The 25,095-nt window shown below is 32.4% G+C and overlaps 1 protein-coding gene across 2 annotated transcripts; it reads left to right on the top strand.

Moving 5' to 3' along the window:
• Positions 1-387: 387 nt before the first annotated feature.
• On the top strand, positions 388-23,968 carry ALX1 (ALX homeobox 1). Of its 2 annotated transcripts, none has more exons than XM_074005924.1 (4): positions 388-561; positions 4,186-4,490; positions 7,539-7,667; positions 21,939-23,968. In XM_074005924.1, the coding sequence occupies exons 2-4, from the start codon at positions 4,245-4,247 to the stop codon at positions 22,257-22,259; spliced, it is 696 nt and encodes a 231-aa protein (XP_073862025.1). In that variant the 5' UTR covers positions 388-561; positions 4,186-4,244; the 3' UTR covers positions 22,260-23,968. The 2 variants fall into 2 exon arrangements, with proteins under 2 accessions (XP_073862025.1, XP_015286779.1); XM_015431293.4 differs by lacking the exon at positions 388-561 and adding an exon at positions 838-1,105.
• Positions 23,969-25,095: the final 1,127 nt, after the last annotated feature.

Genomic DNA, 25,095 nt, shown 5'->3' on the forward strand with positions numbered 1-25,095 from the left:
ATTGGTTGGCATTAGTATAATGGCTTCATTGCCTCTTGCTCGGCTTCTCTCTCCCACCCATCGCCACCGTGTCCACACGCCGCCGCATCCCAGAGAAAAAGAGAAGGCCACGGCCTCGTAAAGCGCCCAGCTGGCCCGGGACGCGAGCTCCTCCCGCTTAGAAGCCTAAGCGACCCTTCTACTACTGCTGCTGCGATTAATAGCTGACAATGCATCTGGTTTCTTGGGCTTCGGATTAATGTGAATCTTCCACGTAAACGATTTACGGAAGAAATGAAAGCCTTTTAGAGCAATACTTCCTTTCAAGTTCTTAAGACGCCTCTAAATCTTTCTGGTAGTGAGTGCCGGCATGGGGGCAGGGTGGGGAGGGGTGGCTCAGGAAGGCGCAGGCAGTGGAGAGTGGAGGTTTAACTGCTTTGCGATCTCACCAAGATCTTCCGAAATGCCAGTCCACTGTCACCGCGGCAATGAATCTGGGTGTCGGGGGTTCGTCTCTCCTGGCATTTGTCTGAAATGGAGCTGTCTGTCTGTCTATCCTAGGCCTGGACGCGCTCAGCCCCGGTAAGTGGGGAAAATGGGGGTGGGGTGGGGGCGGAGGGGGACCCGGGGTGGAGTTAGTCGCCCGCCTATTTTCATATTCATTAGAACTGGGAGGTTGCCCGAGGAGCCCAGCTGAGTTTCAAGATATAAAAGCAACTTCGGGTGCTCCTTTTCCAGCCGGGACGTATTAAAGGGACCGGAGCGGGGCAGTTCCCGGCGCCGCAGCGTTGGCTTTCCTTTCCCTCCCCTCTGGCCCTCCCTCCTCCCGCCCACTGGCTCCCTCCCCCAGCGCTCTCCAGTTTCTGTGCCCCAGGAGCTAGGCGACCGCCTTCCAGGATTATGGAGTTTCTGAGCGAGAAGTTTGCCCTCAAGAGCCCTCCGAGTAAAAACAGTGACTTTTACATGGGCGCAGGAGGTCCTCTGGAGCACGTTATGGAGACGCTGGACAATGAGTCCTTTTACAGCAAAGCGTCTGCGAGCAAATGCGTACAGGCCTTCGGACCCCTGCCCCGCGCCGAGCATCACGTGCGCTTGGAGAGGACCTCGCCCTGTCAGGACAGCAGCGGTGAGTCGCCAGCGCCCCAGCCAGAGCCGCCGCAGACCTTCCGCAATCCAAAATGCAGGATCGGTCAGATCTGGCAGGGAGGGAGGAAGCAGAAAAGTGGGAGCGAGGGTGCTGGAAGGTGGAGGAAGGCAGTGGAAGGTGTTCGCTTTATGAAGCGGTGTTACTGCTGCAGCAGCCTTTGGGGGCGGGGGCCGGAGGGAGGGAGACATCCGGCACCGGGTTGCCTCCCAGCGATTCTCCTTTCGCTGTAGAATCTGGTCGCCTGCGGATCCCTGAGTCCTTCTGTAATATTGGCTCCTGGAGTAAACTGATAGGGCGCTAAATAGAGCGTAATTGAGTCAAGACAGAACGCTTCTATGCGAGCCCGCCTCTCTGTCCCGGCGGGAGGAACTGAAATCGATCACAGCTCGTTAGAGTACGTCACTGTCGTCACGAGTAGGAAAAGAAAAGAAAAAAAAAAAAAAACCCGAAAACAAACAAGAAAACAAAAAACTTTTTGAGCTCCTTTAAGTAAAGATAAATCTTTTTAATTTTCCAAGACGTGGCGATATTTTTTTCTAAGTTTGAGGATCCCTAGATTTCTAGCGTGTGTGAATTTGTAATTTCTGCTTTTTTTGTGTGTTTGCAATACAACAAGCGTTAAATGTTTGTTAAACACCAAAGCACATTAAGTAGCTTCGGGCAAAGCATCCCCGGCCTAATAACTCATTCCCAGATTCTACGTTTTCTATTTTTATGACTTCACATTAAAAGTCACCTAAGTGGTCTTCGGAATGCTTCTGGGTGAAATCTTCAACTTTGAATGCCCAAGTATCTCCAAGTCAAAATGTTATCAAAACAAACCATCTATCTTTTCTATCTTGTAACCTAATACGAACCTATTATTTCAGATCGCGACAGCCAAAGCACGTTTACAATTCCAAGAGAAGTTTTTCTTATCATTGTGTATATTCCACAGTTAAGCTATAAGGGGCGGGTTGCTTTAAAATAACAAACGAATTAAGTGTGAAATATTTACAACAAGCCCCTTGCCCCCTATTTTATGGAGATTCAAAATCTGACAAAACACTGACCTGTAGAAGCTCTTTTTCTAAATATTTTGAACACAGTTTTTTTTCTTTTCTAAAAATCTCATATTTAATTTTATTTAACCTTGTAAGTAACCTTTGACTAAGGGTAAATCAAAAATAAAGGCGCAAATGATAGAGAAAAAAACAGCTAAGTCGTTTCAGTCATTTGTTTAGAAAGATTCGAGCATATACTTACTATTCTTACACTGAGTTGTTGGTTTTCTGGCTGCGTTTCAGACCTGGTATCTGTATTTGTGGGATTCTTAGATGCATGCGTAAAGTTATTTGAATTGACAGGTCTTTCTTTAATGATTCTGCAATGTCTTGTATTGACTCTGGGTGAACTCGATCATAACATTTTATTTTAAATAGTCGGGAATCCAAAATAAGACACATAGTTGATGCGTTATCAACTTTTAAAGAAATATCACACTATTAAGGTGAATTTTAACAGAGAAGTGTTAAGGAAGATGAACATAGGCAGTCATTCGCTTAATTTAGGAGAGATCCTGTCTTTCTCTTGAGATGCCCTTAGCCTCTCTGATGCTTCCCCTCCCCCATCCCTAATTGCTGCAGTTCCCCCTTTAATTTTGCCCAAGGAGACAAAACCATGTTGTTAATCAGTCATGGCTCTTCTTTATATTTAGTTTAATATCACATCTTCCTTTGCATGAAAACCATTAATTTTAAAACTTTGTTATATATTGACAAATTATAGTGTATTTTTATGGGGTACAAAGTAATGTTACGTTTTATGAATACAATGTGGAATGATTAAATCACGCTAATTAAATTGGCCATCACCTCAAATATTTGACATTTTTTGTGATGAGAACATTTTTGAGAGTTACTCCGTTAGTGACATTGAAATGCACAGTACTCAATTGTTAGCTATTTAAGTTATATGCACATTAAAGTTGAGTATATTTGTATAATGATGAAAAGAGTTGTAAAAATGCATTATGGGGTAATTTTAAAAAAGAAATAAATGAAAAAAGTATAATCATCTATTGGAAATTATTATTCTGGCTGGATTGAATTTACGTTTTAAAAAGTGCTTCCCATTTCACTCTGTGCGTCCATTGCATTTGTGGGTGTGTGGCATTATATGATACATTTTTGTTTTATATCATACTGCAAGCATGCAATCAAATCTGAAGAAAATTACTGAAATTAAACATCCCTTAACAGAATGCCAGATGTCATCTTCTGTAATGTTTTAATAGCTGTTTTAATTTCTGTGTTTCAGCAGAGAAAAAAGTAAAGCTTTCAATCCTAAAACATATTTCACTAGCTAAGCAGAAATATGAAATGTTTTAAAAAGAACTGCATGATAAGTTTAGGTAAAAAATGCTGCTTAAATCTAATTTCCGATAGAAAGTACGTTCAAAATTTGGCATGAAATTTATTTTGTCAATTTAGTAGATTATTTTTGAAGAAAAAGTGTAAATGCAGACATGGATATAAAGTTGAAATATCCAAAATTTAGTGGAAACAATGTCACATCTGAAGTCTATCGTCAGTACGTTTTACATGGAGGGGGATAATAACTTTCAGATATTAGTACAGAGGTATTGTTTAAGATTAAAATATATTTTCTGAGTCACATTAGTAGCTTGATTTTATCTGCTGTGATAAATATATGACATTAAATTTGCTTCAGTTTTCAAAAATTGTGGACACTTAAGGTTTTTTTCATGAAACACCCAGATCATCTTTTAATTCGAGTACATGAATTTAAATTAAAAATATGTGCATAAACATATAAATCCTGTAAAACAGAACTGCAGATTTTGCCAGATCATATCAGTTGCACGCACACATTTTAAAATGGTATTTAAACCCATCCTACAATGAACTAAGTGTAGAATGTGGTAACTGAATTAATACTGGCAAAATAAATTATTAATAGGCCAATTTCTTGATACACTCAATTACTTCTACTTATTGATTTAATTGGGATGAGTTTCACAATCCTAAGAACTGTTGTTTTTCCTCCTCTGGGTACAGTGAACTATGGGATCACTAAAGTAGAAGGACAGCCCATTCACACTGAACTGAATAGAGCTATGGACAACTGTAACAGTCTCCGAATGTCTCCCGTGAAAGGGATGCAAGAGAAGGGAGAGCTGGATGAACTTGGGGATAAATGTGACAGCAATGTATCCAGCAGTAAGAAGCGGAGACACCGAACCACCTTCACCAGTTTGCAGCTAGAGGAGCTGGAGAAAGTCTTTCAGAAAACTCATTACCCGGATGTGTATGTCAGAGAACAGCTTGCTCTGAGGACAGAGCTCACTGAGGCCAGGGTCCAGGTAGGAGCCAAACAGAGGTCTTGATGGATGGGATAGGAAAATAAATGGTGTTAGAATAATTGAATAAGTGCATCTTGCTACAAAGAAACAAACTGATTCCGTAGCTGAAGATGAGGAACAGAGTAAAATATATGAATATATGTCTACTAAAATTATTTTTTAATTGCAAAAATTTTGACAACTCACGCAATATATAAAACAAAAGAACACTTGAGTTATTACGTAGACATAAAAATTAACAATATTCAAATATAACAATATGATAATATAGCTCTGATTTTCAAAAGCAATTTTTAAAGGATGAAAAGCAGAATCAGGACTATTTAGTAATTGGTATATTTATTAGTTTTTTTTTTTCAGTTTTATTAGCCACTGAGGTTATTTTTTAGATTATATATCAGGTATTTGTAAATTATTTGTATAATAGCCCATACATCTAGAAATTTACTAGAGTTGGAGGCATAATAAAAGAAAAAAAAAGAAGCAATCCCACAAATTCCCAATTGTTATGCATATCGTAGAATGTTTTCACTATGGATGATTAAAAACAAGATCAAATCGTGCTCATTTACAATTTTATAGTTCTAGTAGTTGTCAATATGTAATATTCCATTATAATTTTTAAAGCCTAGATAAATTATATGAATTTTGTATAGGCAATAAAAATAATGGCTTTAAAGTAAATTTTTGCATACACTCAATTATGTTTATAATATATATTCTAGTTATTAAATTGCATGATCCAATATACTTAATTTTTAAAAATAATTTGAGAAAGAAAAATCATACCAGGTAAAATTTTACCTCTTAGGAGTATTTTATTTTCATGAAATTGGATATTCTTAAACTATGCTTTACTAGTTTCCAAGTAGTAAGAGTTTAAAATGCAACAATAATTCAGGATAATGGCCTTTGTCTTTGTGTGTGTTCTGACTCCTTTACAAGTATTGATTTTTGTAATTCCCATAAACTGCTTAAATGGGGGAATGAATAAAATAGTGAAAATTTTTGTTCTAAATCGAGTAACAGTATTTCTTCCTAAGAGTAAGCCATTGTAAGGCTCTAACATCATTAGAGACAACATCTGGTGGTACACGGATAACAAGCAGCAGATTTTTACTTGATTTTGTGGAAGTAAATGGTTATTTTATCTTGGTTCAGGAAGTAAATATGTAGAAAGTTCATGCTAACAAAGAATTTTAGAATTGTCAAGTATAACACCCGCTCTGTATGTTTGAGATCTTTGTCTTTGTCTATATTTAGTTATACTTGTAACCATAAACAAATATGTGCACACAGAGTGACCAACTGTACCTAATGCATCTTTTCCCTTTAACATTCACCAAGTCTTGATTAATTTTTGTCTAAGAACATGCACAGAGAGCCAACCTGAACTTAATTTACTCAAGTCATGCTCTTTCCTGCTTTGCACCTAAGAGTGGTAACTATTACCCATTTTAAGGAAATTGTCAAGTTCTTTTTGTCAATGGAAAAAAAAAATAAAACCCAAAAACACATTACTAAATTCCCTTAGTGTGTTCCTGGGGCTTGTCTGTGGAGACAGCAAGAAAATTTGATTTGTTTTGTTTTGTTGTTGATGTCTTGAGCCTTGGCATAATGGATAATATGCATTTATCAGCAGTGTACTAAACCTGTAATGAACATGTAGCTCTCTGGCTCATTTCAATTGCTGAAAACTCTTCAAAATGCCATCTTAAATTTGTAATGTGTACTTAAAAATTAAACTGAGTGTTAATATGTTGCCATAATTGTGAAGGTAAAGATATACAAGATTAGAAATTAGTATGAAAAATAGTGAAAATTTGAAGTAAACTTCAACAAAAGACTTCTACAACTTGCATTTTTTATATTTGATTTCTAGCTTTTTTCCTAAATATTTTATATTCTGAACATAGTTGTGTGAAGAAAACTAAAGAGATTTCCAAAGGCTACTCCTATAATGTTCACTTAAAAACATTAAAGTATACATATTGAATATAATCTTCTGCATCTCCCTTTAATATTAAAGTGAAGATCTTGGAGCATTACAAGTATGAATTAAACAATATCCAACCTGCTGAGGAAGATGGTTTTTATGATAAATACTTCTAATAGGTAATTAGAGAAATTGTGGAAGATAGCTTAGTGACCTTAGTTGCCACACTAACTGATAGACTTTCTTGACACTTGGTTCTATCTGCACTATTTCTTATATTATTTCCATTACCTGTGCTTTAAATTAAAGAAATTATGTAAAGATATCTGAGCATTTTCATAAGGGAAAATATGTTGCATAATGTATGTAATAGGCACATTCATGTATTTTAAAACCATAGTTCAACTTTAGATGATTCCTTTTTACCATGTTTATTTTAAAACCGTAGTTCAACTTTAGATGATTCCTTTTTACCATGCTTATTTTAAAACCATAGTTCAACTTTAGATGATTCCTTTTCATCATCCTTATTAAAATATGTAATCTCATTTTTTCCTATTTCTAGATAATCATGATGTTCCTGCTGCTGCCATATATTTAGATGCAATCTTTATGTTTAAATTTTTAAAAGATTACGTAGGTATGAACACAACCGAGAAGAGCTTTCACTTTTGTGACATATTTTAAAGATAATTTTTAATAGACTCAGATATTAATTTGCTTATAGATTGGCTGGGTTTATGTTATGGCGGATATGTCTTCCAGACTTGCAGCATCCTCTTAAAGGAGACTTATCCATGACAATGGAGCATACAATCTGATTCCTTTTTGTTTTCCCTAAATGAGAAAACAGAGGCTCAGACATATCAGATGTATTTCCCGAAAGTCTCCTGCCTCTTTCTATTAAATTATTTTGCCTCATGGGCAAATCACTTACCACATCAAGATACAAGAAAAAGTAAAATCTGTGGATCCTTTTCTAACATAAATACATTTCTTTTTAAGTAACTTTTTTTAACCTGGTTTACCTTTCTGGTTTGATGTCTTTTAACATCACATTTGCTTTATCAAATATTCCTTAGCTAAAATTCTACTTTTTATTAAATAATTAGGTTTGGTTTCAAAATCGAAGGGCCAAATGGAGAAAAAGGGAACGTTATGGCCAAATACAACAAGCGAAAAGCCATTTTGCTGCCACCTATGATATATCAGTTTTGCCAAGGACTGACAGCTACCCACAGGTATGCTAAACTACACAGAATACTGTTCAAGAAAAGTAGATTTGGTTTATGTATTCTTAAAATGGTTATCATAGGCTTTATTTTATGTGATATAATAGTCAAGAATGAAAATTTAAGCTTCAGAAAACATTCTTCCTATCTGCTAAGTTTTAATTTTTCTAAATTATTTTCTTGTTTTTCTTACAGAGTCATTCATTTAAAAATATTTCAGGGTATTTTTTTCTTTTGAATTTTGTTGCATATTGCAACAAATGAAATAGCATCATTTAATGATACAGGTCTTTTAATTATTCTACATTCTAATTACTCAGACTCTCTCCCTTTGTTAACTTTTAAAAATACTGTACATAGAGTGTTGCCTGGCATGCAATCTCTGTGGATATTGTTTTATGAACTATACTAAAACCTGATGTCAAATGTGGCCTATTAAGCCCTTAACTCCACCTAAAAATGTATCTCTTTTTCTATTTTTTTTTTTCAGATTTCAAATTGCTTATTCTCTCAAGGTCCACATTTGGTCCTGTATGACTTAAACAGAGATAGAATTAGTACCAGACATAATTTTAAAAATTAATCACAGATAAGTAACAGCTTCCGTTTATAATGGGTGCTCTTTTACTTCATTACAAAAAGTGTTAGAAATTCTTTTTCTTCCCCTTTTTCTTTTTCAATATAGAGACTCTATATATTTCTTTTTCATATTTTGTAATGAATGCAAATGTTTTGTCTTTGTAATATATTTTTTGTCACTTTTTCCTAATAATAATGATATTCAGAACTGTATTTGATACATGATAAAAAACACCTATGTTATAAGGAACAAGCTATGCATTATTTTGTTATTTATTATTTAATGATATGCATTGTAAGAGACCCCTATGAAAACACCTATGAAACAGATATGCTGGAGAAATACCTTGATAATTTAGTAACTAGATGATCTGAACCCCAAACCTGAGTATTCATTTTCTTCAACACTATGAGTACAAATTCAGTTCTTTAATATTGTTCTTTCCTTGTGTTCCTATGCCTTTTATGATTCTTAAAAACCAATTTTATAAACCTCACTCCTCCAGATAAATCACCCAAATTTATTAATATAATATTATATGTTAAATAAAAGAAGTCTTGGAGGTCACCTTGTTCAACTCCTTCATTTAAAAAGATTATGAAAACGGGCTCAATTGAGTTAAGGAATTGATTCTTGATCACACAAGCGGTTTCCTGCAGGAGATACTGTAAAGGTCGCTACATCTAAGCCTTTACCCGATAGTTTGCTAGAAGACTATTGTTATGGATACCTTTTCAATAAATGCCCCCTATCTCCTTGTCATAGGAGGAATCTTGCTTCTCTTTTAAAATTTATCTTAAAGAGGTTATCTTATGTTTTCTCCTATTTTAAAGCATGAGGATACCTCTGGTGGTTATTTATCATCATAGGGCTAGTGAAATTTTGTTTGCCAAATATTTTTGAGTGCCTTAGTTGAGTCAGTTTGTGTTAGTTTGAGTGCCTTTTGTTTCTAAACAAAATTCTGTAAAAATGTTTCCCCTCTAGGCTGCAAACTCCATGAGGACAGGGACTGCAGTGTCTTCATGGTTATTAACACTACTGTAGCCCTTACTGTATATCTGGACACTGTTCTAAGCAGATTACATATATTATCTCATTTAATCCTCACACCAACCTTATGTGCTAGGTGTTACTAATTATCTCCGTTGCTCAAATGAGAAAGAGTTGAGGTGAAGTTCAGATTTGACCAGAGACAATTTGGTTCCCACTTGCCAGATTTTAACCTGACAATAGACTGTCTCTCCCTGTGAATGTATTTAAATGATACCAAAGGAGCATAAGGCTTGAGCTACATTATTCTAAGTCTGCGCTTTAGTGTGGGGGAGCCACAACCAGTGAAATAACAATAAAAATATAGGTGAAATGGAGAATGGTTTAGATCATTTTGAACTACTTGACTGTGGTGACTTTAGAAGTAATAAAGTAACAAATTACGAGCTCTTCACATGGATTTTAAACAGTCTTACTAAGTATATTCCACAACACTTGACTATGACTACTTTTTTGTGCATCTTATTCTTTCAGTCTTCATTTCCTTTCAAACCCCATTTCTGTCTGTTTTCCACTTTTCTGTCCCTATATGTTGGTTGTTTTATATTTGACTCTTCTTGCTTCTTTGGTACAGGACAAAGCAATCAGAATAGGGCCTACCACTGATTAAGCCCTATATACAGGGTAAAGCATTCAGAATAGTGCCTAGCAACTATTCTGAATTTAAAACTTTATACAGTTTTAAGACCTGAATAAAGGCTCAATATGACTCAATGTACTGTGACTAACCATCTCTTTTCCCTAAGGTTATCTTGCCATTGTGTTAATGTACCTCAAAGCTTTATATATTATTAATTAGAAGAATGTGGTAACCTAGACACCAATGGAAGAAGGGACATGGTACACCAAATTATATATTTGATCATCTTTTTCACTCCAATGAAAAATTAACTTAAAAAATTCCCCCCCACAAATCATGGGAATGTTGCACTAATTACTCCTCATAATTTGTGTACATTGGCTATACCACCTGATAATTTAAGAATGGAGAACTTACATTGGAATTATTTTAACAGTGCCAGTCATGAATAATCATAAAAATTAATACCATGAAATCCATAGTACTTTCCTGTATTGGTAAATCATTTAATGTTTGTTTACCAAAATTTCTGAAATTATGTGGCTGCAACTCCCCACTGTAGCTACTGGATAAAGCCAGGGGGAATTTTTATTTTAACTTAAATATATATACAGAATACTTTTTTAGTTTGTTTGAAAAAATAATTGTGCCAAGATCATGTCTCTCAAGAGTTAGCCTAAAGGAAACTTTTTTTGTTGTTGTTTTGTTTTGTTTTTTGTTTTTTTTAATCATGGGGTTTGAAAATAGGAAAATAGGAACTTGTAAAGGGAGAAATAGAAACAGAAGTAGAATCCAATAACTCAGCCCAATAAGACACTGGATTTGGTGACTGTTAATTACAGAAAAAAGCATTAATTTCAGAAAAGTTGGAAACTAGAAAATGTTAGAGGAAGGACAGAAATAAAGAATTAGCAATTTGGCAGGAAAAAAAAAAATTTGGCAGGAAAAAAAAAGCCATACATAGAAATACATGAAAAACAGAGATAGGTTAGAAAATGATCTCCTCAAGCCTGCTCAGGGTGTACAATCATAATATGTTTATTTCTATATAGTAATTAATACTTTCTAATATGTTCTAATAAATACTTTGCTTCAACTGGCCTTTTTACTACAACAGCTGTAACAGTAAAAATAATTACTAATAATTGGGGGCATATTTAAAGCCAGACACTGTGCTTCCTTCTTGTATCTATTAACTTGTTTAATTTAAGCTCAGGTTTTCTGAGCTCAGAAGCCCAGAGACCTTTATGTGACATTATCTCTTTAATTCATCATCGAACAGTGAAATAATTCAACTTGGATCCTAAAATATCTCATCATTTTTGCAAAGTAAAAATGCTTCTGTTTTTAAATTTATAAACATTTAGAAAGCCTAAACACCTCACTGACTGTTATAAGATTTTTTTCTTAAACTTGCTTATCTTTGATAGCAAACAAATAAGAAAGTGAGAGATGTGATGTTCATATTAACATATTTTAAGGTAGTACATTTTGATGTACTGACAATAGTATCCTTTTGTTTAAGTTCTTTATTTGAAGATATCAGTTGCCATTTGACAATGCTATGATTTAGCTAAATTAATGTATTCATTTTTCCTCAAGAGGTGACATTTTTGAAAGCATTCTCATTGCTTGGGATAAATCTGTTTCTTCTATCTTGAATTTCCCTCCCTCACCTAAGCCATATTTACTCCATGAAGCCCCTGGAATGTGCCATCTATCTGCACATCACTTTCTCATTGACATTTTGGTGGGTTGTATTAAAGATCTGACTTCCCATTTACAATGTAAAATATTTAAAAGATGGCCCAGTTACTAGTCACCTTTGTATCACCAAGGATGCTCTGCTATGGATTGAGCAAATTATATAGACATTGGATAGATGTGAGTAATAATACAGATTCACTTCAGTATATTAATATATTAAGTAGTGTATCATAAAACAAAAATAATCAGTTTTCAATAAAACAGATAGTTTCTGAATTTCTGTTATTAACCAGCTTTGTGGTATAAGTAATTAACTTTTCCTAAATTTCTTCTTCTGTTAAAAAGAATAGGCTAGAAAGATTTGCAGACACTTTTCAGCTGACTTTTATTCCAAAGTTATTTGTATTTCAAAGCAAATATATGCCATGCACTATTGCAGGGATCAGGGATTCAGGGATATATAAATGATCTAGACAGAATTCCCTGCTTTGTAGAAAGACTAAAAACTGGGTAATATTTGTACTAAATTTGCAAACACTTCTTGATGCAAACTAGGCCCAAGAAACCATAAATCTAAATAATTTTGCCCTTAAATTTAAAAAGCAAGCAAAGATCTATTGATATTACATTTTCACTTGTTTCTAATAGAGCAAAACCAAAACATTTTAAAAATAATTATTTTAGTGAATAAAATATTTTACCTTAATGTATAAGTGTTTTCTTGAGAATTATAATGACCCTTCATTTCTTACAAGAAACTTTACAATTTCATGTGCTTAGGTTTGGATTACATGAGCATTGACATTATTATCTAGATAGATAACTTTGAGTTACAACTTTGACTTGATCTTCAGATTCTTTATTTGTAAAATGGAAGTATTGTTGGTGCTAGTGTTGGTGGTGTTGATGGTGTAGATGATTAAGATGATGATGGTTTTCCTGTTTTTATGAAGACTAAATGGATTTCCAAATAGGAAAGCCCTCTGTTTGTAGACTACAGAGGTGTATCCTGGGATTCGGAGAGGGCCATTAATGACTATGAACTTCCCAGTCAGAGAGATGTGGGTTCAAGTTTTGGCTTTTCAGTTTAACAGCTTTTAGACATTTGGCAAATGAATTAACCATGAGGAATATTTCTCTTCATTTATAAAATGGGGGTAAAAGCTCATATAATGTTTGTGAATGTTAAACAAACTTGTTTATGCAAATTACTTAGGGCATTGCCTAGTACAAAACAGAACTTAATAAGTAGTAGGATTTCTATCATTTCCATTAGTTATTATTAATTTTGTTCTAAAGTCCCTGCCTTTCCAGGTAGCTAAATTGCTTGTTATCTTATGTTGTAGCGTTTAAGTTAATCCAATCTGTGAGTAAATTTACTATTTAGGGGTCTAGGGAAATACTGAATTCGGTTAAATATACTTTCCTTTTTAAATTGAAAACCAAATATGGTAACTTTAGAAAAGTTTATTTTCAATTCACCAGCATTATTTTCTTATAAAGTAAATATTTTCATCACAAATTTCAGAAAAAGAACTGAAGTGCTTTTCCCACCAAAATTTTGAATGAGGTTTCACTGAGTATTGTATAGTGAAAACTATGACTAAATCTATGCTTACCAAATGTACCAAGGAATCCACACAGTGTCTTGTCTTCTGTTGTATTATTGAGGACTTCAGAAATATATGCCACTTAGAATTTGAACATGCCAAGCAGTAGATTCAAGTTATAGGTAATTAGTAGTAACTTTTATAACTTAATACACAGATTAAAGCTGTAAAACATTTTAGTTTAACACATTCTATTTCAAATATTGTAATGATACAATTAAAAAATGAAATTCGAAGGTTTTCATATAATAGTAGATCCCATATAATAGATTGTAGATATATTGTTTATCTACCTTGGTTTTAACAGCAGTTGCTATATTAATCTTAATGGCTGTCTTAACTTAAGCTAAATAAGGAACGTAGGACTTGTCTCCTTCAACCACTGTGGTTTATAATTAAAAGGCATTTGTAAAATTTTTTACCTTTGGAGAAAGTATCATAATTTTATCCCTATAATTTCTACTTTTTTCCAAATATTTGAAGTAAACAAACCAAAATCTTTAAAAAATATTACAAATATAGTGGTAATTAACACATTGTATAATGAATGCTTTCACATCCATGAAACAACCAATGAAAGTCATACAATGATACAGTGAAAATTCTTGTATGACTTATGACCAAAAATGTTATCATCATTTTCAAAAAATCATGTTGATATTGCACATATTTGTCATTGTTAATAAACACAAATATTTAAAGTGATAGAAGAAATATAATGTTAATCTACCTTACCAAAATATAGTTTTTGCAGCGAGTAAATATACTGATTTAATTAAATTTATATACTGTTTAAATAAATATGAATAAAATCTTTATATATGTATGTGTGTATGTGTGTGTGTGTGTATATATATATATATATAAGTTATGTGTAGCACGAGACAAATTTTTTCAGTATCCTTAGGTGAAGGTACAGTTAGTTACAGTGAATTCTTTATTTTGTTGAAATATTTTAATTTTAATGAAATGGAATTCATTTAACGAAAAGAAATTTTAATAAAAATGAAACATTTCATTTTTATTAAAACTTTAATTAATTTTTTTGTTGCATATACAAAAACTTTAAAGAGGCAAAGAATATCATCCAAAAGAAACAAAGTGCATTCATGTCAATTATGAAAATAATTAGGTCTGTTCTTTTGAAAAGGTAATATTCTAATGTAACTGTACACAATAAGTTAACAACATTTTTTAAAATAAGTATTTTTTATTTTACGAGGAAAGTAAATCAGTAGGTTGAGTAGATAACCAAATAAATAAGAAGAAAATAAAAATAGATGTTGCAGAGTGCCAATGTTAGCTTATACATATGAAAACCTCACAAGAAGATGGAGAAATGACAGGCAGAAAATTAAGCCATCAAAGCTCAGGAAGTCTATGAGCACAGACCTGTGGTTTAAAATCTGCTGTTTACACTATTGTTGGTGTGAACCTTATGATATACTTTAATCCAGAATTATATGCATGCCATGTTTATGAAGCCTCATGTGTCTATGGATTTTCTTTTTTATTCTACATCATGGACATTAAATAGGTAAACTTTGGTACAAACTCACAGTTGATTTTAAAAATTACAAAAATAAAATGTCAACTTTGTAGTTAATACAAAAAGATGATGAGTAAAATCAATAGTTTCACTCAATATTTTAAGAAGAAACTCAAAGTCCATATATGACTCCAAGCAAGATCTCTAAAATTAAGAATTTTCTGTGCAAATTAAAATATTTGCATATTTAATTCATATTTAAGCTATTTGTGCATAAAAGCTTAATTTACAAGCTTACATTTTTATCTTTATTTCTTACATTGTGAATTTTGTTTCAATAGGAAAATTTCATCACTAAAATGAATCAGACACTGATGAATCAGCAATAGCTATCATACATGTATTAAAATACAGGAAAAATAATGTAACAAAAGTTTGGAAAATCCTCCATGTGATCATTATTGCTTGATAGTAATAAAATAGCAAAGGCTAGGTGTTACCAATTTATTTCTTCCTTAAATGAGTTGATTTGAAAACTTTCATTTTAAAGCAATCGTGAGAGTTTCTATAAGTCTTCTTTTTAAAAGTCACTTAATATAGAATTTAAGAATACAGCTAACACCAAAGAAAAATTTTCTTAATGTTCTTACATCTTGGACTTGGAGCATTTTTCAGTTATTATTTGAATAATGAAAAATGTAAACACATTTATATGATGTTATTCTGAAAATTTACAGACATTAACATTTCTTATTAAGCTTTGTGCTTTTAATTTTGCACTAAAAGTAGACATACACATTTATTTTTCTGCTAAGCCATTTTCTTCTTAAATTATCAGTCTCATATGGGTGTGATATTTAATGGTGACTTTTTTTAAATGGAAAAGACACCTTTTTTGTTTCAAATCTCTGTACACATATCTAAGATGGAATTTTACTAAAAAGTAAAAGTGACAGTATTTTGTATATGATCTGTTTCTGATGAATAAATTATTTCTAATCACTTTAGTTTAATAATATACATTGAAAAAGTACTTTAAGAATGTTTGAAATGTCAATTGATTCATCAAAATCTAAATATTTTATATATCAACTTAAAACATTTTTTGGTGAAAATTAGATCTAACGAGTAGATACTGATGAAAATGTACCCTCACTTTTACCTTATGGAGTACCTAAAAAATACTCAGATTAATCTTTTCATTGCTTAAATAATTCAAGTTGGGATCTTTTCTTTCAGGTAGACAAAGTCTCAGTGTGTGTTAGTCACTGGTGGCAAATTCAATATTTAAAGATTCACTTACACTCTTTCTCCCTGCCAGCAACTTACTGATGTAGTAAATAGAAAAGTTAATGGGATCCTAAAGTTAGTCAACAGCTAAAAATATCTGCATGTTGCTAAGCATATGATTCTTATTAATATTTTGTCATATAAATATTACAGGAACGGGAATACTAGTGAATTTCATAATAGTCTCTTTAAAAATAGAGCTGTTTTTGCAGAAATCAGTGTTTTCATTTTTTAAGAGAACATGTACAAATCTAGTAAATTCAATTACATAGTGATACTGTCATAATAAATTTATATAGTATTAAATGATATACAGAAAAGTTAGTAAATGTAAACAGTATGTCAAAGAGGAAACGCAAATCAATTTTTAGATTTTAATGTGAAGAGGTATTGCTATAACATCATCACAAGTAACTCTGTGAATCTCTGATCTCTGTCTTTTAAAGTACCCTTTAATTCCCACAGGAAACTGTGTGAGCATGTGATGCGAAACTTATGTGAATGTGCACGTGGAGTGTGTGTGCATATGTATGTGTATGTATGTGTGTTTATGCAAGTAAATATGATCGATGTTGGTGGCAGGAGATAGGAGCAGTCTATATATAGATGAGAAGTAGAGTTAAATAAACTTAGTTTGGTAGAAAAAATTTGTTACTTAGTTGTTTTGGAGACGCTTTAAAATTAAGGGAAGGTTGTTACTCACATATTTTCATGTTTAGTATTTCTATGAAATCTGATAGTGTTGTTTCTTCTAAATAGCACTAACATTAGGATATTGACTATAAAATGCTATCTTGAAACTAATTTTTTTGTTACACCATACTATTTTACAATTAAGTCAAAAACTAACAAACTCACTATTCTTTTAAAAGGCCTTTTTAGAAAAATATATTAAAAAGTACTCACTATATAAAATCAATAAATATATTAGAAATATAAACCAGGGTTACAACAACAAAATCTACTTTGTAGTTGTGATTACAAAGGATATATTCATATCAAGGTTCTAAGGTAAATGAAATAAATAATTTTCTATCCATAACTTACTGTAGTGCTTGAATTTATTACAAATACATATCCACAGTAAAAAGCTCTTAGTATTTATGTTTATATTAATGTGTGTTTATAGATTTTCCCTTCTCCTTCCTCTCTACTGCTTTTAATTCCTTGGAAAAAATGAATATTAAATGAATTAAGTTTCAGTTTGGAATAAATATGACAAAAATAAAGCTTTTCTCTAAAATTCCAAAATCATGGGATAATTAAGTGTTAACGTTTATTTGGTTAGAAAAAAATGAAAGGGCAAATGTTCAAAGTGAAGTGCAGTAAATCCGCTGAACTTCCATTCATGCTAATGGGAGGCAGTTGGCCAAGTTCCCTGGACAGAGTTCCCTGGACAGTGCTTTGAACACACACCTAAAAGTTTTTTTTTTTTTAAAGTTTCGGAGCACATTAAAACATGGAGTGTTTTTAGATTCTCCACTCCTTTTAAATACAACAAAGAAAAAAAATGTAAAGGCAGTCAATCTTTTTTTTTTCTTCTTCTTTTTTAAAAAACAGACATGCAAGAAGGATATGGGAATTATTTGTTTCTCGTTGTAAAGCCCTTGAATATTGAACAGAGGCCTACAAAAACACCATAAAATTATATGTTGCCAGGTATTGTCATTGTAGTATCTATGAAATAGTTCAAAATAAGAATAGTTATCTTATTTAGGAAAAAAGTTAATATTTTTAACTCCAAAATCGAACCACAAATATGATTTTTCCTTTAATGAATCAGAGTGCAATTTTGATGGACTTCCCAGTTGACAAAAAAGTAATATGCGCTTTTAGATAATGTGCACATGGATTTATAGATTCCAAGGCATAGTTAAAAAATTACTGCCTATGTGAGAATATATTGGAGGGATGGAGGAACAGTGTGAGTTCAGCTTGACAGCAGTATAGTCAACCATTAGCTCAAATAACATTATTGTTTAATCAAATCTAGATGGCCTAGATCAAAGATGTGTTCTGCCAGGTTTTTCCTACAGCAATGAGATGATATGCAGTGTATGATATTCTGGTGTAGATGCTATGTATTGATAAGGGTAAAGGGTATTGATAACCTGAAACATATCCAGAATCACATGATCTGAATGATACAGTGTCTAGAAACTAAGGCATATGAGGAATGGTTAAAATCACTGGAGATGTTTACCTGGAGTAAAAAGACTTGGGGGTTGTATCATCATGCCTGATGACATTTTAAGATTTTTACATGTAAGAAAGATGATATTATTCTGCATCATTATAGGACACATAAATGGAAGCCATAGGTAGAGGTAGAGGAATATAACAGCTTACTTTTACAGAACTCTCCAAAGAAATGGATTTTTTTTTTTTAAACAGGTGAGCTTCTTATTGCAAGAGGTAAATAAAATTGGTGTACAAAGAGTTTTTCATTTGGAAAGAAGTTGGACTCCAGTAGTCTTTCCTAATTTCAGTTGATTTTCAGAATTCCACGTGTGTATTTTATTACTATTATTTTAATACAGATCCCCTGAGCCATACTAAATGAATCAGAGTCTCAAAGGATATGTATCTGTGGTGGAGAATCAGTGTTTAATAATAAGAATAAAGAACTTCCCAGGTAAAGGCAGTTAGCAAGGTCTAGGAATGTAATTTTCATGATTACTGCTAAAATTATTGAGTATGGTGATTTGGGAGTTCATATTATGAAACAAAAATTTTGATATATTAACATAAATCATCCATAAAATTTTGATTATACCTGCAAGATGGATCAGTCCATATTTTTCAAGCACTTAATAAATTTGTGTTAAGGATTTACCATGTACTGTTGTTAGACCTGTGGATGACAAAACAGTTGTGAGAAATAATTGTGGGTTTTTCTTTCAGAGAGTAGACTATGAACCTCCACAAAGTAGGGATAATGATAAAGAAATAATTTCAACTCATAAAACTAGTCATTATTACAGCATTTCTAAGGCTTCCTAGGTTGAGATTCTACCTCCACCATCGGAACTATGAAATCTTGGGTGATCTTCTTCAGCTGTGTTCTATAGTATTACCATCCTCAAAAGGGGGTTAGCAAAAGAACACACTGTCTAGTATATTGAAACAATTAAAAGTGTTCATAATGTATTTAACATAATGCCTGACACATGGTAATTAAATGATAACCACTAGCTATAATGAACATGGTCTTGAGCATCATCATCAAATGTTTCAACACCCAGAGGGCAGGCTTCAGAGAAGTAAAATCACAATATACTGAGGATACTATCTTACATGATTTGCATCCAAACAAACTTACAATGTGAAAACCAACGATGTTTCTAAAGTCAAATAAAGATGTGTTGGAAATTTTAAAAAGGAAACATCAGCGATAGGGCTGGGGAGGAGGAAGAAACAGACATTTTGAAAACAAGATAGATCAGTAAAAATGTGTGAGGGTATCTCTACCTATGGGAATAAATGACAATCTTCAAAATATTTAGGATATCTTCACAAGCCTAATTAAAATATTGCTATCATATTTACTTTACCAGTCTGTTCTGTCCAGAAAAGCATGTCTATGTGTTAGAAATTATTTCATCAAAAGAAATGCATATAACATGCTTGATCATGTCCAGATAAGAAGTTTTGATCAAAATAAAATTTGCTTATTTTTGTATGTACTCTGCAGAATATTTTTCAATTTATAGGTACATTTATGTTAATTATGTTAGGGAGGCAATATTTTCTTAATTTATATTTATAGGTTACTTTCCTTGCCTTTACCTGTCTGATTTTAGCTTTTTCATCTAGTTCGTCAATATATTTCTGTGCATTTGGAATATGAATGAATTATTTTAATAAAAAATTCAAACAACACTGTATAAATCAAGCAATTCTTTAACAAACAAAATATAAATAATCTCTCTTTCATTATCTTGTCTTCCTTTTTTTTTTTTTTTTTAAGTACGCAAGCAAAGTTCACTTTCATTTCTGAAAGCTCTTTTGTCAGACATGTGACTGTGGTTTTTGTGGAGTAGCACAATGTGTGATTGAATGTCAGAGGAAAAATCACCCAGATGAAGTTAGAAAAGGTAGTTTGACAGAGTAATGACATTAACAGCCCTCTTGTTGATTTGAGATACATAACTCAGCAATCACTGGTACCAATCATTATGTTTTGCCTAAAATGGAACACATATAGTAGAATGAGCCAGAATTAGAACATAGCCTGAGACAATTTAAGGATTAAAAAAATATGCAAATCATATGTGTGTGTGTGTGTATATTTAGATATAGATATGTAGATCTCTTTCTTTGTCTCTTTCTACATATGTATATATTTAACAAGTTTAAAGCAGCTTATACATATATTTATATAAAGAATTATTTTTAAGACAACACAGATATATAAGCACCTTGCCAATCACTGAAACCCCACCTAAAGGTTGAAATTACTTATTAAGGTTTTTCTCTTATATTTTGAACCTGGTTAATCAGTCCCTTCTTGAGTGACAGAGTACCTTTTTTACCAGTGTGATCTAGAAGATTTATTAATGTATTTTTTGCTGCTATTTGAAAATTAGTTGCCATAGAAAGTACAACTCAAGATGGGTATTGTAAGACTACACCAGATGTTATATGTAGGAGCCTGGAATCTCTATGTAAAAACAAATATAGGAAAACATATGTGTCCTACTCATTGATAATTCAACTCTTGCAATCATGATTTTAAAAGATAAGAAAGCCTGATGTGATTAGCATGTGTATTGCTGCTATGTTGTAGTCCAAATATATTATAATGTTGCTAAAAGCATTCAGTTTTATTTCATCTTCAAAGGGCTGCATCATAGTATTGCTATCCCATGCAACATTTTCTTTTTTACCTTCCTCAGCTCCTGCCATTTGTCATGATTTTCTCTGAGCTTCCCAGTAACGTATGCGGTTCCTGTTTTTGTTTGTTTAAATAGCTTGTATATTAAGATTGAGATACATCCCACTTAAAATTCATGTTATATAAGTTCTATATCACATTTATTTTACATACTAGTAACTTTAGATAAATTTGTACTTGTTAATTGCATTGAATTGTTTCCTGTAGAGATTTAATTGTATGAAATGTGAATATCTTGGGTGTCAATGATAATGCAGTTTTTACTATATAAGAGTACTATATAAAATAAGAGCAACTGCATTATACTCATCTGATATTTTTTCTAAATAATTGCATAGCTTTCTCTGTTATGATTCCATTATTTGGTAATGGCCCATGTTTTAGAATTCTAACTTTGTTTTACAGGTCACATGTCTGTTTTGAATTCATTAGATCATATATAATTCATACAAGAAATTTTAAAAATATGTATATGTACATATTTTGTAAGTTCCCAGATTCTCAGAGCTGTTTCTTCAAGACTATAGGATACCAAAAGCAGTGGGCGGGCAAACATGTTCCAGAATGAGTTTGATCAAAAATATCTTTACAGAGCAGGCTATTGTCAGCAATGGTTTCCAACAAAAACTGCCACGCCAGGAGTCCAAGTTAGAATTTTTTAAAAGAATGCCTTCATGTCATTTTGTTTAGAAAGACAAAAACTATCTTTAAACTTAAAACCAGATTTTAAACTACTTTTCTAAGCATATGAATTGGTCATGAGTTTTGACTCAATCTTCCAGATTCATTTTTAAAATCATGACTATGAAAATAATACTTTTTTTTAATAAGAGATAGATATGTTTGAGAGTGTGTTATGTGGCCAAGAATGTGGGATTTGTTGCTCTATTTCAGTATAACAAACTAGAAGGATCTCTCAAATAATTATTTTTTAGTCATTGTTGTATGTAATTACAGACCACCCAATAGGAGCAAACAATGAATAGTTAACCAAATTTAGTAAATACAACTTAACAAAAGTAAGAGAACAAAAGTGAGAACATGTAAATGTAATATTTGTTGTTTTATATATTCCAGATTCAGAACAATTTGTGGGCAGGAAATGCAAGTGGTGGTTCTGTGGTTACTTCATGCATGTTACCACGTGACACTTCCTCCTGTATGACACCTTATTCTCACTCGCCTCGGACAGATTCCAGTTACACGGGGTTTTCAAACCACCAGAACCAGTTCAGTCACGTGCCCCTCAACAATTTTTTCACTGACTCTCTTCTTACTGGGGCAACCAATGGACATGCATTTGAAACAAAGCCAGAGTTTGAAAGGAGGTCTTCCAGTATCGCAGTTCTTCGAATGAAAGCCAAGGAGCACACCGCCAATATTTCATGGGCCATGTAACATACAGTACTCTTTTATTTTTCTTTTAATAGCAAAGTTAAACATTCTTATTTCTTATATTTAAAGGATACCACAATAAGCTGCTGTGTGTGGAATTGCTAAAGGTCAAGATATTCAGTGAGACCAGCTTAAATGAATAGTTGTTATTTAACATTAAAATCTAAGAATGAACCTCTGAAAAGACTAAATAGGTTTACCATGTGCCAGTCTCCACAAACTCTGTTTTAGTCGTAAGATTTTCTTTTTCTATTGTACAGATCAATGAAATATGATTATGCAACTTATTAAAGAATAAATGTGTTAAACAAATTCTTCTGTTATAGATTGATTTATGTTACTTCTGTATAACAAGAAATCTCTTGTAAAATAATACCTGATAAAGAAGGAAATGCACTGGGGAAAATGTCAAGATGACAAAGCTGTCAGGTAAATATTGAACCAGGGTGTTTTGGGGAGTTAACTGCTCTCTCACTCTCTCTCTCTCTTTCTCTCTCCAAAAAGCAGTGTGCATAAACCCTGTTGCTGAGAATTTATTTTCAAGCCTCATTTTTATTTTTGTTTTCACCTTTTGATGTTTTAGTGAATTTCCACTCTGTTACACAAGAGATCTTTTAAAATAACCGACATTTGCATGAGATATTTGGGCATAGTTTCCTGAAGCCACATGGCTAAAGGTGAGAACTGAAGTATTCTGGTGTGATTGAAAATATAGTCATGGGAGCGGACTTTATAAATGTCATTTTTCCAGTGAAGAAGCCAGCATAGACTCACTTAATCATCACAAACAAGAAAAAATTTACAAACCTTGCTGTTGCTTTTAAACTAAGATTGTGTTGATTAAACTGTGCCTATAAACTGCTAATTAATACTACACTGAAAGTAACATTTTCTGTTAGAGAATCAGTGAGTTGGAATTTATATGTATTTTTGTGGGTATGTGCATGCTTACATGCATGTGTGTTTGTTTCTTGACGTATTATGCCTTAAGCATTTTTTGCTACTGTGGTTTTTGCATAGAGAATTAAAATGTCAGAAAGCTTTCTAAAATTTCTGGTGGAAAAGAAGAGAAGAAAAATACATTGCATCTGGAAAATTGCTAACCCCTTTGATTTACTTCTCCTCCCTTTACCCTGTCACATTCCAAGCTTTTTCAGATGAGTGAAATGTCAACCTCCATGAAAGATTCTTAAGTTCATAAAGGCAAAGTAAATTAATTGAAATGAAGATGACTTCCATGGCTCGGATTAGAGCCGAGTTCTTTGTACTCTGTTAGAATCTTCTTGTGGTTCCTGCAGACTTTAGGAATATGCTTGGGATCTGTAATGGCTAAAGGACAAGAATAAATGAATTTAAAAATTTTAAATCCAGTAAGTGTCTCTTCTCAGTGGGAAAATATTTATAGCAATTAAACATCTTTTGTAATAAAATTTTAAATAAAGCCAATGATAGAAATGAGTGATGTCCGAAACATTCCCTGACTTCATAATACTTTATTACTTTTGTGTTCTCTCTCTTTATTTTTGTTCCTAGAAGAAACTTGTTCAACTTCTGTTGTGAGAATTATGCTTTCATGCAAGAGATTTTGTTAAAAGACTATTTAGGCAGCTGTTAAATATCCTTCATGGTTTTAGAAGAGAATGACTTATTTTCATATATATTCATATATGTGATTAATAGGAATTTGTGAATTAAAACTTAAAACTAAAATGTAAGATTTTCTTTTCAAAAATTTCACAAATTAATAGTGTTCATTTTCATTTTCTTCTGCTTTAATTTAAATTTTAGTATCCCTTGGCTAGTTCCATATATTTTTCACATGAGAGACAGCAGTCATATAGTCAGGTTTGAATTTCATTTTCTTCCTTAGTTTTTCTACTCTTTTACTCCTTATACTTAATAATTAGGTAATAATTAGTTGGAGCTTCTATAACTATTTTTTTCAGTTGAAACATCTTTTTAATTAAGGTTTTACGTATACAATTCTCTGTATAAATATAATTCACACATTTTAAAAACATAGTAGAAAAAGGACTATTTGCAATAATAAAATAAATAGTGGAATCATAGTTCTTGTTTCTTGTCCTTCATGAGTTCACAATCTGCCTGGACAAACACATGCCTGAAGTTCTTACCCTCAGCCATGCCTCAGATTGTATTATGGCAATAAGAATCTCATGAATTTTCCTGTGTTAACATTCCAACTTCCTTTTTTATACAGCGAATTTTTATTATGTATTCAAGTTGCCAAAAATAAAATAAAATGAACTTTTGATATAATAGGATAAAATAAAGCTAAAACAAAGTACATAAAATGAACTTCCTGAATTTCTCTTTCTCTTTCTGAATTTGTTTCATATACTAGAATTCATATTGATGTTATACACTTCTCTTAAAAGAAAAAACTAAGGAACATTTTATTTACTTTTATTTGGGCTCATTATTGATAGTATTATTAGGAGTTTTGGTATATTAAGTAATTTGAACCACATGGACATTTGTTCCCATGGCTATCTCATCCCCTATTTGCCCCTTCCATACATTTTCCTTGCACACATGGTTTAAAAGATGTTTCTTGTACTCTTTTTCTTGAGCAATGTGGTTAACCCTTGAACCTCAGGATAACAGATAAATTTATGGGAGAATTAGGTAAGGTTTCAGTTTCTTAAGGATAAAATGAAATTTAAGAAATGGTTTATAAATTTTTGAAGGTGTCTTATTTATTTTTATGAATATTAAATAGTAAGTATTTTCTTCTTATATAAGATCTTATGAAAGCAGAAAAATAAAGTCACTGCAGTCTTTGCTCTGAGTCCAGAGAACATATCTTAAAGGAATA

Source organism: Macaca fascicularis, chromosome 11, assembly GCF_037993035.2.
Source record: "Macaca fascicularis isolate 582-1 chromosome 11, T2T-MFA8v1.1".
NCBI classification, from domain to species: Eukaryota; Metazoa; Chordata; class Mammalia; order Primates; family Cercopithecidae; genus Macaca; species Macaca fascicularis.